General features: G+C 38.1%; 1 protein-coding gene across 2 annotated transcripts in view; it reads left to right on the forward strand.

The window, feature by feature from the left end:
* The first annotated feature begins 3,172 nt into the window (after window positions 1–3,172).
* LOC126184885 (zinc finger protein 184-like) overlaps window positions 3,173–15,523 on the forward strand; it is an 84,774-nt gene continuing 72,423 nt past the window's right edge. For both annotated transcript variants that reach the window (XM_049927511.1, XM_049927512.1), the window contains exon 1: window positions 3,173–3,510. In XM_049927511.1, coding sequence (XP_049783468.1) covers window positions 3,394–3,510 — 117 coding nt within the window. In that variant the 5' untranslated portion in view covers window positions 3,173–3,393. The remainder of the gene's footprint in view (window positions 3,511–15,523) is intronic.

A 15,523-nucleotide genomic window follows, 5' to 3' on the forward strand; every position in this document is an offset into this window, starting at 1 on the left:
GTTTTCCTCGAGAACTTTGAAGGAATTTGAGAGCAGAATTTCCGCTGTTACGTTCTCTTTTAGCAGTCTTATTATTTCGTCTTTAGAGTCTATTTCCTTCTTGAAGTAATCGTAGTCGTTGCTTGTAGGCACATGTGACTCATCACAACACCACCACTTCCAAGTCTCTTCTGGAATATCATATTCACTTACATTGGAGCATTTAAGGAAGTGATACCATTTGTCACAATAATCACACATTATTCCATTTTTCACTGCTCTGGAACATTTTCCGCACTTTACATAGATCAGAACTCTTGAAAATCGGGAGTTCGACTCACTGCTCTGCCGCCATCTTGCACCTTGCAAGCCTTTTTAAATGCACTCTTGCATTATGGAATACTTGTTTTGGGAAACTCTGCTGGAGCAAAAGAGGTTTTCCGCTAGCAGAAGAAAACCATTACATGCTATTTTGGTTTGAGCAACTTAACGTCCTGCAGATATACCTTATTAAGCACAAAATACTTTCAGTCCTCAGGCTATACAGACTCAGTGTACTCCTGCACACCAAACAGAATGTTCACATGTATGAAAGTAGGCCAGATGTGCCTTCATATTAAACTTGAAATAGGAACTTACTGGACATTCCTTGAAGTCGTTTAAGTGAAGTCCAAAATAATTTTCCACATGCTGCCAAACATTTTTAACAATGTCGTTATACCACATGATGCAAGGGCATTACATGAAAATAAATTTAAAGTCGTGTTGAAGCCATTGTTGATTACAAAATTATTCTATAACAGAAACGAATTCATTTACAATGAAAAATGATAGTCTTTTATTATAAATGTGATTGTAAGAAACAAAAGCTTAAGTTAAGGCATACAACCTAATTTATAGTCCGAATAACCCGTGTGATAAAACTAATAACATGATGAGTACAAGATAAGCAATAGCTCTGTAATCATATTTTAATATGTGTGCATGAACTGACGATGCTGAAAAACACAAGTTTTTTGACAGGAAAATAATTCCATTCAGTTCAATTCAGCTCATTATTCAGATGCCTCACAGCACTGTTACCCGGGTTCATAGCGCTGTAGGACGTCCTGAAAATCTCACAATTGAGTGTTTAGTTGCTATTTTCATCCAGGTCATCTTTAATGCTGTAATTTCTGTCCTTAGCCAGCCTACAGACTGTCAAAGTATGTTGTCTTTTCTTAAAATAATTGGCGAATGTCGTTTTCCATTTCAAACTATTTCTGTATGATATATAAACAGTTTTGATTTTAGGAGTAGGATTGTCTCAGTGATCTGTTTCGGTGGTTCCATACGGGTATGGCTGCTTTTGCTGCCGCTCAGGTTCTCACTTGTGACTTGGGAAAGCAAATCTTTCTGCAGATCGGGTGAGGTGGTCGGTTGGGCTCGGCTGACCTTGGATCTGACGCTCGTTGCGCTTCCTGGTGGCAGACAGTGAAAGCTTAAATTCGCCTTTTCAGGACCAGGAGCCCTCTGATTCTTTCCGCGCGATATTCAAAATTGTATTTTAATTACTGAAGTTTTAATCTCATGTACGTTGTCACAGACTTCACATCACGATGTGCCAAAGTGCCTAGGCCGCTTATGCATTTTTTAGGACCTACAGTTTACGGTAATGAAGAACTTAACAAAAAAATTCTTGAAAATAAACCCAACTGAAAACATAGGTGTGGTCTCCCCAGACAAAGAGTAGTTTTTCCCTATAAAAGTATTCCAGCTGTTATTATAGTAACTGATTAATATTATACGTTTCTGACTACAGAGGTCTAAGGAGATACATTGGCCCGAATCCTGTGTTTATCGCCGATGGGTGCACAAACATCATGGACACTAGTTTCCTCCATTAACCTGGAGCTGAATTTTATCTTTAAGTAGCGGAACTTTATGTAGTTCTCTCGTGAAGTTCGTATACATCTCAGCAATTTACGAGTAGCTTTGAATTTTTATGTACAAAGACTTGTAACTATATTTTACAAACCTGCAGGTGCAGAAGTATTTATCAATGGATTGCAATGGAGTGGAGAATAAGCTGACAGGCTTTGTGATATAAGCTAGTTAGCTTAACGAGTTTATTATACTGCGAAATCTATGTAATACCAGTGTTTATGTAGTTTTCTCAGCGTATGAAATATTTTTAAAAGTGGACGAAATGTTTTATAGTGCTTAGCCCAAGTAGTAGTGACCTAAGAAATTTTATTGCTAAAGATGTTTCGGATGAAGAAATTGCTAGAAGACTGCAAACTGTGTTGCAGGAATCCGTGACTATTTATTATGAATGTTACTTTAGTACCATTCCATAGTGTGAAGTTAGAATAAAATCTGCATGTGCTGTTTGCCATTGGTGTTTTTACTGATAAATGAAAAGCAAAGTGAATTATCACTGCCGATGAAAATGAGTTAAAGAAGTAAAGCAGACAGTCAAAGCTTATTTCTTTATGATAATATGACAGAGTAGGTGACTGAATGTTTTTTTGATACAATTTGTAAACTTCTAAATGTCGCAGAAACGAGATTTTAAATTGTGCATACAACAAATGATACATTTTATATCAGATTACTCAAATAAGTGTTTTTTTCATCAGTTTCAATTTTCATGAAATTTGGTATAAATTACAAATATGAGTCACCCGATACTTGGTATGAGAGTGTAAGAACATTGTGGCAACATCGTTCTTTCCATTATTTTCTGGGTTATAAGGTGTAAGACATTCAAGGTTAAAAGTCAGGGAGAATGACCTTGAAATGTAATTTGTAGTAAGGATTTGTAAGTTAAATAGAAATCTGTTTTTCTTAGCTTCTCAGTTGAACTAAAGAAAAAAGATATGGCCATTGGGTAGTATTGTTAATTTTAACGAATAATTTTGTTTATAAAAAAAAACAATTTGTACATTTGTATCTTGATACATTTGTATCCTGGACAGTTTGGCGATATAAATTACTGCCATATTTTGCAGTGCACAAACTGCAACTATATTTTTCTGTTTTTCAAGCAAGAACTTTTGTAATATAAACAAAGTACAATAACCAAACCAAGGGGACAGTACTAAAAATAGATTAGTATCGTAAGCTTTCGCTGTCTACCGCCAGATAGCACTACAAGCTGCACCCCCTAGGCCAGCCGGGCGCACCCGATAGGCAGTAGGCACTAAGATTTGCTGCGTCTAGACACAAGTCAAGTTCTGTTGCATGTAAAATCTTTGTATTGCTAGTAACAGAGTCCTGTTGTTTTGTTTGTGGTAAAACAAATAGAAAAGGTGAAAGTGTTAGGGACTGTTTAAATGAATCGTGGAAACAAAGTCTGTGTTGACAATGCCTTTTACTACGGTTTAAAAAGCGTTTCAGCGCGAGCATAAATTTTATTACTAAAGCAAACAAATGGAACTTGTGAAGTGTAGATTGTGTACTTCTAATGAAAATTTAATTGAAATATTCAGTGAGGATGGACATGCTCGCCGTCTCGCCCTGAAAATCAACGAATGCCTACCAGTCGTGGTAAGTAACTATTGGCACCGTCTTTGACTAAATATTGTGGATCGCCCGCAGAGTGGACAGTTAACGTAACCACAATAAAATATGATGTTGTGAGAGACTTGTACAGTGTTAGATGCCTTGACAGTCATGGGGAAAAGTAAATTACTTCACCCAAAACAAATAAGAGGAAATATAACGACAAAATGTAAAGTCTATGAAAGTGATCTAGTTTTAAACTGTTACCCTCACACATTTAAAGCTATAACATTTTTTTAGGTTAAGCATGTTTGCTGGAATCTAAATGAAGACATTGAATGTGAGCAAATTACTGGCATTATGAATTAATTTTGTTATTTATTTATTCCTTGATAGACCATTTAGTACAAAAGTATGGCATGTGAGATACATGACATATTCATATAAAACATTTACAAAGTAGGCTAAGATTAGGTGAGCCAAGATCAGACTAGAACCATGACCCTATCAAAGGAACCATCCCAGAATTCAACTTAGCAATTTGGGAAACCATGGAAAACAAGACAGAATGGCCAAATGGGGAACAAACTCCTGAATTTGAGTCCAGTACATTACGACTATAGTAGCCACCTTGACTCAGTACATGATTGGCAAGGGGAATCACAAATACGTATTGTACATTGTGAGTGTAACATGTGTAAGAAAACAATGAACAAGAAATTTTGAAAATAAACACACAGCTGAAATAGTGAAACCCATGAACACATTACATAAGAGTGCTGAAAAGTATAACATACAATAAGTAAGTCAATGTTATAGGTAAAACATAAAACTTTGATGTAAAACGTATACTGAAAAAGTAAAAATACAAACATGTTATATAGCACTGCAGGAAAATGTAACAGAAGGAAACCTGCCAACACTATATCAAGCACAGTGAAGCTAGTACCAGATTCCCTCTCAGAGGAAAACAGAAAACAAACACTCTCTGTGAAGATAAACACAGCAAAGATGGTACAGCGTTTACATTGTAGAAAGACTTCTCAACAAAAAATCATTCTAACTCTGATCTAAAAGCCATTTCTCCCTCCAGCCCCTTTATGTATGTTGGCAGTGCATTATAAAGAATGACACCAAAGTGGCTCGCATGTCTTCTGAGTATGGGTTGTTTTAACCTGGTCTATTTAGAGGGATCCACAGTTGCAAGTATTATAACTGTGGTAATATGAGCTGATTTGCAGGTCAGAGTCCAGCTCATGTAATCAACACATATTTGTAAATATACAAAGAGAGTACAGTAAGCAAAAAGCATTTTAAATAGGGGCTTGCAACGAGCCCTAGTGGAACTGCGTAGCAAGATAGCTATTATCGGTAATGTAAAAATTTCAATGAATCGACTATTAATTTTACATCAGAAAACTATTCTGTAAACTACAGGTGACTGGAAGAAACCAAAATAAGTCATTCTATCACCATCTGTGGAGCAAACTGTAGAAATAATTCTCGGAGCAAAACATGCGGAATTGAGTCTCTAGCTCAGTTTAGCTGCATGATCTTTTCAGTTTGTCTTGATCAACATACATCCCTGAAAGTTTAGTGCAATGTATCTTTTCTAACTCATTTCCACACAGTACGAGATTAAGGTACTGGTTTGATTTATCTTCCCAAATTTTATGTCGTTTGTCACAGTAATATTTTTCATGTTATACAGAGGATAAAAATAAACCCTGGATTTGCAGGTAGGTATTAAAAACCTCTCAGAAATGTTTGACGTACTTTGTATAACAGAGGGACAACATTCTCACCGAGAATGGTAATGTATTTTTGTTGTGTCCATGTCACCAAGATACTGATACAAGATTTGTCAAGAAAATTTACAAAAACGTATAATACATATGATCATTATTCTCACTGTCAGACATTATAAATAATGGCATTACTAGAGACTGGGATGCCACCAATCTGTTTTGATCAGTGATATGACCAGTGACAACAGTGACAGATTCGTTAAGGCTTCCACAAAAATTTGTGTAAAGTTGATGTGTCCAACTATATGAATTTCATCAGTGCAATAAAAGCTGTTGGCTGCCAGCACATTTTTTAGTTCTTTTTCAAAGTTGCATAGTTGTGAAATTTGCTTTATTCTTTTTGGCAAAGCGATGAAGACTTTTTACAGCCCTCTCCTGTAGTTCAAAGGTTTGTTCTGCGATGCTCATGTCATCTAATGTCAATTAGCCATAGCAGCAATGCTAATTTTTTAAATAAATCTTTCTTAACAACAAGTAATTTTTATTTGTAATATTTCCATTGCACTGAAATATTGCATCATTATAGAAAATGGGAAGAGCTATCAGTGGTATTTTAATAATGATGCCAACAGAAATGAGCAAAACACTTGGCGTAAGAATTGGTACACAATTGCTGAGGCAGTAGGTTACCATTTGTTGTGGTCTAGAAGATATACATGTAGTGTGAAAAACTTTCCCCATCTGTTCTAGATGGTAGTACCCCAGTGTGGTTGTCGGACAGCAATTGTATTACAGAATGGCACAATCCCTGAATTCTAAGTATTTTATGAAGTGTGATATCAGTGAAGTACAATGCTCCATTTGCTTTAAAGATTAGAAATGGGATGAGCCACAGCGAACTTGCGACATCATAGAGCGAGAAAACTTCACTATTCATTCTCGGCGTACAGTACAAATAAAAATTAGTGGAAAGTTTGTCTGTGTCGACATAATATGCCTTGATGTGCTTCTAGCCCTTTGAAAATGGACAGATTAACACAAAAAAATAGTTTTTGAATTTCAATTTTCACCCTTTAGAACTGACTATTCTTAATGCGAAAATAGTGGCATTATCCTCTATGACAACATGATTTTTGAGCAGAGTTTCAAAAATTAGAATTAATTGGAGCTTATCCTCTTTCCAGAAAAGTAACAAACAGTATACAGACTAAATTTTTATTTTATTTAGCTATTTAACGTAATGTTTTTGATCCTGTGCATCTTGAAACAGAGAGAGTCAAAATTTTCCATTTTGTGTTCGATTTCTACGTTTATTACGGGAAGTAATAAGTATAAAAAACTGAGAACCAGTAATTTTAACAGAAACCACTTAGTTTGAGAGGTTTTATTAGTCAGGTTAAACTGGCGTAGGAGAGTGGGGGGGAAAAAACATAAAACTGAAAACTGGTTGTTTCAGTGATAACAACCATCCCTAATCCAGAGTAACCTTAAGTGGAATGACCACATAAAACAGATAGTAGGAAAAGCCGGTGCCAGAGAGAGATTCATAGGAGGAAGCTTAAGGAAATATAACTCATCCATGAAAGAAGTGTCTTACAACACACTTGTTCAACAGATTCGTGAGTATTGATCATCATCTGGAACCCCTATCAGGTAGTACTAATAGGGGGGAGGGGGGGGGGGGGGAGAGGAGCCAATGAAGAGGAGCAAGTTTCATCATGGGACTGTATGGTCAGCATGAGTGTTCTACACAAATGCTCAACAAACACCAATGGCAGATACAAGAGAGACATTGGACATCATGAAAGGTTTACTATTGAACTTTTGACAGAGTATTTTCGGGAAACATTCAGATAACATATTAAATCCTCCCACACACATCTCGCGAAATGACCATGACAAGAGAATTCGAGAAATAAGAGCAAATACAGAGGCTTACCAATAATTATTCTAACCCACATACCATTTTTGAATGGAACAGGGGAAAAGGGGGGGGGAGGGAGGCAGTTAGCAGTGCCAGAAGTACCCTTCATCACACATCATCTGGTGGCTTCCGGAGTGTCAGTGTAGATGTACATCATCAACAGTTCAAAACTTAGAAACTCGGTAAACACAGTCTGTTCTAGATTCATATAAAGTTCTTAACGTACAGTAAACCCAATGCGTGCCCACCTTCTGAAAATATGGGTGTAGCATCAGCACTTCCTTCTGATATTCTGTTGCTTCTGACTTACCCAAAAGTAACTGAACTTACAGTGCCCGTGCTCCCATCTGGACCATCCTAGTCAGTCATATTTTAATACTCTCACTATGGCACAAGCAGTTTCTCTGCTGACATTGATATGTAGGTTTCTTTCCTCTTGTAAGCTAACAGGGAAATACAGAAGCGTCCGATCCTACCCGTCGGCTTTGACCCATGACGTCACAAATATGGCGGAAACGACCATAGACGACAATTCTAATATGGCGGATATAAAAACATCGCATACGTATCATAAACACGAAAATACTTAGAAAAACAACACACACACAGGTTTCACAAAAAGCCTAATGACTAACGGGACAAGCGTGGGAAATTAGGGGTTTTTTGGGTGGGGAGAAACTAAATATACACAAATTTAGCCACCGACCGCCATACAAAACCACGCAAAACGACGAAAAAAATTGACATCACAAAACTCACCAAATACCACAAAACACATTCTTATCCGGAATCAGACACTTCCCTTGACCTATATAGATCTACAGTAGCTCCCGATCCCATAAATTGGGATCGAACACTTCCCTTGACCTATATAGCTCAACAGAATCTCCCGATCCCATCCCCCAATACAAAAATCAAAATACACCGCAAAACATTGCGAACAAACACTTCCCTTCACCTACATATATCTACAGCAGCTCCCGATCCCATAAATTGGGATCGAACACTTCCCTTGACCTATATAGCTCAACAGCAACTCCCGATCCCATCTCCCATTACAAAAATCAACATACTCCACCAAACATTGAGATTGAACACTTCCCTCCAACTATATAGCTCAACAGCAGCTACCAATCCCATAACTTAGGATCGACCACTACCCATGACCTATGAACTCAAACACATCTCCCAATACAAATACCAATACCAACCTTCACAGCCACAAATTTCAATGAAACACTTCCCTATACCCAATACACAACACATACGCCAAAAACCAAAAAAAAGCCAAATAGCTGAAGAAATTTGATCAGCTCTAAAGGTGTCTCGCCCATCATAGCCCTCAACCGAGAACTATTAATCCGGTCTTTCATATCCATTCCTGAACAAAAAACCACAACCGAATACACTTAATAACAAACTCACCCGACGTACAGCAATCATCATTACATTAACCATCACACAAAACCGTTAACTCACTAATACAAATTCCGCTTCAAAAACACGCACGCAGCACTCACCACTGAGCAACAGCAAACTGACCCCAACACACCAAACAAACGAAAACCATGAACACACCACCAGAGGGCACAACAAACAACAACACGACATCTACAAACACGCCACAATCACAAACCAAACTCCGCGCCGTAATGACGTCACACACCACAACACGCTTACGTCACGGGTCAAAGCCGACGCGTGAGATCGGATGTTTCTGTTGACCCGCTAACAGTACTTTACATTTTCACTTGCGCAAATTTATGTAATCTTCTAATTTCACTGGGTGGGGATAATCATGAAGTGCTTTTATTTGACACTTTGTCTCTCAAAGCTGCAGGTATCACAACAGTGGTCCATACATTGTCATTGTACATAATAGCCCCTTGTATGTTGGGAACTGTTACTGTGTCCTAAATACTTGACAGTCCGCGTCAGCAATCTGCATTTCTTGTCATTCAGCAAGCTGTCTGCCCAGCACATACATGACCCCAATCTTCCTGCTCAAACCATCAGCACTGCTGTGTTTCTTACTTGGCTTGTATATCATTTCATTGTCAAATTCACTTGGTTTTAGTACCCAACATGTTAATATGATTGAAGTGACAACAGATATATTTAATACCGTAAGTAACACTTAGTATTTCCATCTTTGTGGTTGAGTAATTCTATTGTGCTTTATTCAACAGTCAATGCGTGCACTACCAGGTGTTCTAATCTATATCCTGACTGAGAATACATCCAATTACCTGATTGCTCACGTCACAAGATAAGATAAATTCCTGAATGAATTTTCACTCTGCAGCATCATGTGCACTCATATGAAACTTCCTGTGTGCCGGACCAAGTCTCAAACTCAGAATCTTAGCCTTTCACAGGCAAGTGCTCTACCAGCTGAGCTACCCAGCCACAACTCCCAACCCATCCTCACAGTTCAGTTCCAACAGTTTCCCATCTCCAGCCTTCCAAACTTCAGAGAAGTTCCCCTGCAAAACTTGTAGGACTAGCACTTCTGGAAGAAAGGATGTTGCTGAGGCATGGCTTAGCCATGACTTGGGGGGGTTTCCAGAATGAATTTTCACTCCGCAATGGAGTGTGCACTGATATGAAACTTCCTGGCAGATTAAAATTGTGGTAGAGCACTTGCCCGAAGAAGGCAAAGCTCCTGAGTTGTTAGAGGTTTTGTTCGGCACATGGTTTTAATCTGCCAGGAAGTTTTAAGATTAATTACTTTTCATAAATCGGAAATATTAACACTGGACTTGTTAATGCCTCTTTCACTTTATCAAATGTGGTTTGACAGTCAGTTGACCAGTGAAATTGCACACCATTCTCCAAGAATTTGGTTAAGGTTTTAGCAATTTCAGCAGAGCCCCTAATGAATTTTGTATAATAATTTCAGAATCATAAAAATGATTTTGTCGTTTGCAGTGGCAAGAAATTGCATACAGCCCTGTTCAACCTGGATCAATATTGGTGCCGTCTTGGCTTGTCAGATGACCTAGTCTGGGATAATTAACTCTTGTTGATGTGAAGTGATACGCTCAGTACATAGCATTAGATGTTCTGCACACAACCTCTTGAAAACTTCCTCCAGTTGTTGCACATGCTCCTATAGGCTTTAAAAAAATACAATAATGTCATCCAGATGAAACGTGCTTTGTTTCATCAGTTTCAGTCCTTTCAACAGTCCATCCAATAGCCTCTGGAAGTAGCTGGAACATTCTTAAAACCAAGAGGCGTCTTTCGATACTGATAGCGGCCCATGGGACAGTAAATGCAGGCTTTGATTGGTGATAACCACTCTAAATCCACTGCTGAGAAGTTTTTGCATAGAACTAGTTGTCTGTGTTATGTTCAGTATAGGTTATGCTAGGACATGCGTCCATGATTGTTCTGGGGTTTAGATATCACTAATTGCAACAAAAGCTGTACCACGTCATATCATTTGATGACTTCTTGGGAACAGTTAAAACTGCTGCTCCTCAGGTCTGTCAGTCTATTCAGTGATGCCATCAGCCAACTGCTGACTGATGAATTCTTCCAGGGGAGTGTTGTAGGACCGTTGCTATTCACAATATATATATATAAATGACCTTGTGGATAACATCGGAAGTTCACTGAGGCTTTTTGCGGACTGAGATTCATTGGAAGAATCCTAAGGAAATGCAGTCCGAAAACAAAGGAAGTAGGTTACACTACACTTGTTTGCCCACTGCTTGAATATTGCTCACCAGTGTGGGATCTGTACCAGATAGGGTTGATAGAAGAGATAGAGAAGATCCAATGGAGAGCAGCGCATTTCATTACAGGATCATTTAGTAATCACGAAAGCGTTACGGAGATGATGGATAAACTCCAGTGGAAGACTCTGCAGGAGAGACGCTCAGTACCTCGATACGGGCTTTTGTTGAAGTTTCAAGAACATACCTTCACCGAGGAGTCATGCAGTATATTGCTCCCTCCTACGTATATCTCGCGAAGAGACCATGAGGATAAAATCAGTGAGATTAGAGCCCACACAGAGGCATATTGACAATCTTTCTTTCCACAAACAATAGGAGACTGGAATAGAAGGGAAAATCGATATAGGTACTCAAAGTACCCTCCACCACACACCGTCAGGTGGCTTGCGGAGTATGGATGTAGATGTAGGTAGGTTGTAGGTGCTCAGGTATTCTTTATGGTTTCATATAGAACAGAGCTTTATTACCTGTCAGTATTCTATGTTGCATCACAGGTGCTCGTGGTAATGGTCCACCAAGATTGAACAGCTCTTTGAATCATACTAACCAAGCTTCCATAGATGGCTTATCCTTCTCTTCCAAATGCTTCACATTCTCGCATAATGCATATGGGTTGAGGGTTTGCTTGTAGTAGCTTGTGGTAGCTTCACTGATGGGGATTGTGGCAGCTTCACTGATGGGGATTCCCCATAGTTCTACAAGGGACAGACTGGCGTGTGGAGATTGTTTGGAGTGAAGGAGTGAGCCAATTGTGCCAGAGCCATCACGTGAGCCGGACATGTATGTGTGTGAGAGAAGCTTCATAGTGTGAACAATAATTATGAAGCTCAGGATTAATTTTGTGTCAAGGGAATTATTATATAATTAAAAAATGACTGTACGGTAAGAAATCGGCAATGTTAAACTTGTATAAGCTTGTGATAAATGAGTGAGTAATTGTAATGCGAGTGCGACCAGAACAAGTGGGAACGTAATACTGGATTTTAAAGTGAAATAAGTTGACTGTCATACAGAAGTGTTCACATATTGCAACCTCTTCATTATTATTAGAATTTTTGGAAGGCAATGAGCTGTAGAACAGTGTAGGAGAAAAGATAGGGCATGTATCATAGGCTCATGATCGGATGTTTAGTTCTGCGCGCATGTATCAAGAGAGCAAGTTCGCTCTCCAAACCTGGCTGCTTATCAATGTCCGATGCCTAATTTTCCAACCAGCCAGACTATACCAAGTAATAATCAATTGTAAATCAATAAATACTACAGAGTGGCTGCTTACATTTGCGACATGTGACAACTCTTAACCGCTTAAATCATCGGAGGTGATCGTAGGAAGTACGGGATGCGTGCAAGAATAGTTTTCAAATGTTTGGATAGGACGAAACAACCGCTACAAGAAAGAAGAAGGAGCCTCATCACAGAACGAGACAAAGAATACATCAAGCAGATGCTACATCACAGTGAACAGCAGCCAGCAGCAGTGGAAAATATAGAATGTAAGTGTCGCAAGTTGCTGTAGGCCATTAACAAAAATTATTTCTGTAGAAATAGTCTAACAGTGCATCATAGGCTATGAAGTGAAGTGATTAAAACTGCATGTGACAAAAAATGATATTTCAGAAATTTAAATACTGATAGAAGTTGTGTAATATTTAGAAAACGTAATAGGAAACTTAGAGTTGCAAAAAATGGAGCCAAAATTGCTGATAGATGGGATTGAGAGAGAGAGAGAGAGAGAGAGAGAGAGAGAGAGAGAGAGAGAGATTTTATCAGATGGCAGACGATCGTGCAAATGTAAAGGAAGAACAACAACTTTTATCAGAAAGAAAAATTAAACAGGAAAAAAAGAGTGTAGTAGGGAAGAATATCTGAATAGTGACAAGACTGAATTCTTCTTTTAGAATATCTGAGCACAGGAAACATAGCTACACCCCTGAGCGATAAATGAGGGAAACCCAAATATGTACACCCAGAACAGAAAGGCACAAAACAGTAGTAGCGAGCAAATATAGTGGGTTTGGCGCATTTGTAGAAATGCCAAAACCAAGGGTAGGAACCGGTATCGATCTCTAACAATTAATGGAAGTATTGGGAGAAATGAGGGAACAAAAGGGAGATATTGAAGAAATTAAAGCATCAATAATACAGAAGATTGATAAAAAATGGGATAAACAAAATGTAAATATCAAGGCAATGTTTAAAAGTAGGACAAAAAGGTGGTTGAGAAAATAAAGAAAGGAAGGGAAGAACAACAGGAAATGAATGAAGAAGTAAAATCTCAACTAGGGAGACAGCGAACAGCAATTAAGAAAAGAAAGGAAAGGAACATCAGCATGAGAATGTAATGACAAAAGTAGATGTGATAGCTGTTCTGGCAAATATGACTGTACAGAGGCAAGAGAGAACTAATAAACACGTAAAGGAGATCAAGCAAAAATTAGAAATCACTAACCAAGTTGTAGGAGAAGCACAGAAAGTACAGCAAACTATAAAACAGTAGGTTGAAGAGGCAGTCAATAGCAGACTACACAGTGAAGCAAAATCAGCGACTGGCAAAACTGCAATAGTGGCCAAGACAAACCCCTCAAGTGGAATTTATACATAGTTGTAAAAGTACCAATTTCATCCCAAAGTTGTGTCCTTTTGCAACCATTACAAATTTCCACAGGCAAATGGACAACGAAGCATATAACTGGGATACACGGTTAGAAAAGAAACACTTAAAAGTATGCAGAATTTGAAAAAAAAAAAAAAAATGCTTCTAAACAAACATTGGTCCAAGAGAAAACAGGATAATATTGTTGCTTCTATATGTAATAATCCATACATAGGCGAATGGGTGGAACTTAGTGAGTTCTTGTTAAAGGAATTGGAGAGAAACCAATGTCTTGACACACCCTACAACAATAGAAATGTGGTGAGATAGATGGTAAAAAGATTACTGTATGAAGTACGTAGCCATTCAATAGGAGCAATTATTGACTCAGTGGTGCAGTCCAGGATCATATTTGTGCAATTAGAATGTGAAGATAGGCAACCAGAAACGCAAAGAGATAACTACAGTAATGCAGCACTGCAGCGCGGGATACACTGAACAACAGTCGAGAAGTGAACATAGAAACAGAAGAGGCCAAGGATGCAACAATTATGCTTTCAGATACCATGAAGAAAGAGGGCAGGTGGATGAGAGGAAGATTCAAATAATGGAGGTCAAGTAGTGTGGAGATGGCTGAGAATGAGAACGTGACAAAAGTGTAGGGGTTTCGGGATTGGGCCGACCGGAAACCTACTTGAAGGGACCTCGAACAACTAGGGAATATGTGAGAAACTTTTGTTATCAAATCAGAAAAGATGAACGAGAAGACCTTTTAGAGAAAGATGTTACACTGAAAGATAAGGCAGTACTCACTTCTACAATCGAGGTCAAAATATGTGGGCATGTGACTAAGTCGTTAGTCCACTTGGGAAGTCAGCTGTGTGCAGTGGTAAACAATGTGTATAAAGAATTACTGAAATCGGGAGATTGCAATAATAATTTCCTAGTCAGTGGATTCAAACTAAAAGGGGCTGTATGTGGATATCGGAAAACAATTAACTGTCAGAGAATGTTGCAGATTGATATAAAAGAAGAATCTTATTGTAGGGACTCTGTAGTTGTGCCTAATTTGCAAGAGGAAGTCTGATTGGTTGATGGAGCACAATGCAGAAGTAGATTACGTAAGAAATAAAATGAGGTTTTAGATGGATAGGAGGAGAAAAAAGTAAAATTTAATGACAAAACAACAGTAGATAGAATACAAGGTTTTCCCGCATGCACTGATTAGGAGCTTGTTAGGATGAAGTAAAAAGAAAATTCAGTAGATCCTAGCCAAAGTGGCATATTTCTGAATAGTAAGTAAGAAGCAAATAAGTTTACATGAGAAGAAATTAACAGAAGAATAAATAGTACTTGTAATGTAGGAAGCATAGCAGCTGGACAATTATCCCTATTAATTCAAAAGTTCAGGGAGATTTTTGGAAAAAGAACAGCAATAATAAATGGTCCTCCATATCTTATAAAATTAAAGCCCCATAAACCTTATTTAAGTCACCTTATCCAATTCCACAAGCCAGAAAAGAAGCAGTGGAAAAAGAATTGCAAAAAATGCTGAATACAAGAGTAACATAGAGGGGTCGAAGTCAGTGTAGTAGCCTTATAGTCATTGTGGCAAAGAAAAATGGAAATGTGAAGCATGGGTTGGACACACAGCAAGCAAACAAAGTATTTGAACCAGAGAGGGATTGAGCACAAAGCTTGATTTAACATCTGGATATTGTAGAGTTCTGACGGACCTGAAATTGAGGCCATATACAGTGTTTTTATATGAAGGGAAATGTTATCAATACAGAGAACTACCTTCTGGATTGAATATAATGGTATCGGGTTTTATCATTACTCTAGACCAAGTGCTAGGGGAAGAAATGATGAAAAAAAATTACCATTTATGTGGATTATATATTAACAGCCAAATTAAGTTGGGAGGAACACACGGTAGAAGAGATGCTATAAAAGTGTTCACTTGAAAGTGGAAGACTTAATTTTCAAAAATCGGAGTTTTGAAGACTGGAAATACCTTTCCTAGCACACATTTTAGGGCTAGAAG

This window comes from Schistocerca cancellata, chromosome 4, assembly GCF_023864275.1.
Source record: "Schistocerca cancellata isolate TAMUIC-IGC-003103 chromosome 4, iqSchCanc2.1, whole genome shotgun sequence".
Lineage (NCBI taxonomy): Eukaryota > Metazoa > Arthropoda > Insecta > Orthoptera > Acrididae > Schistocerca > Schistocerca cancellata.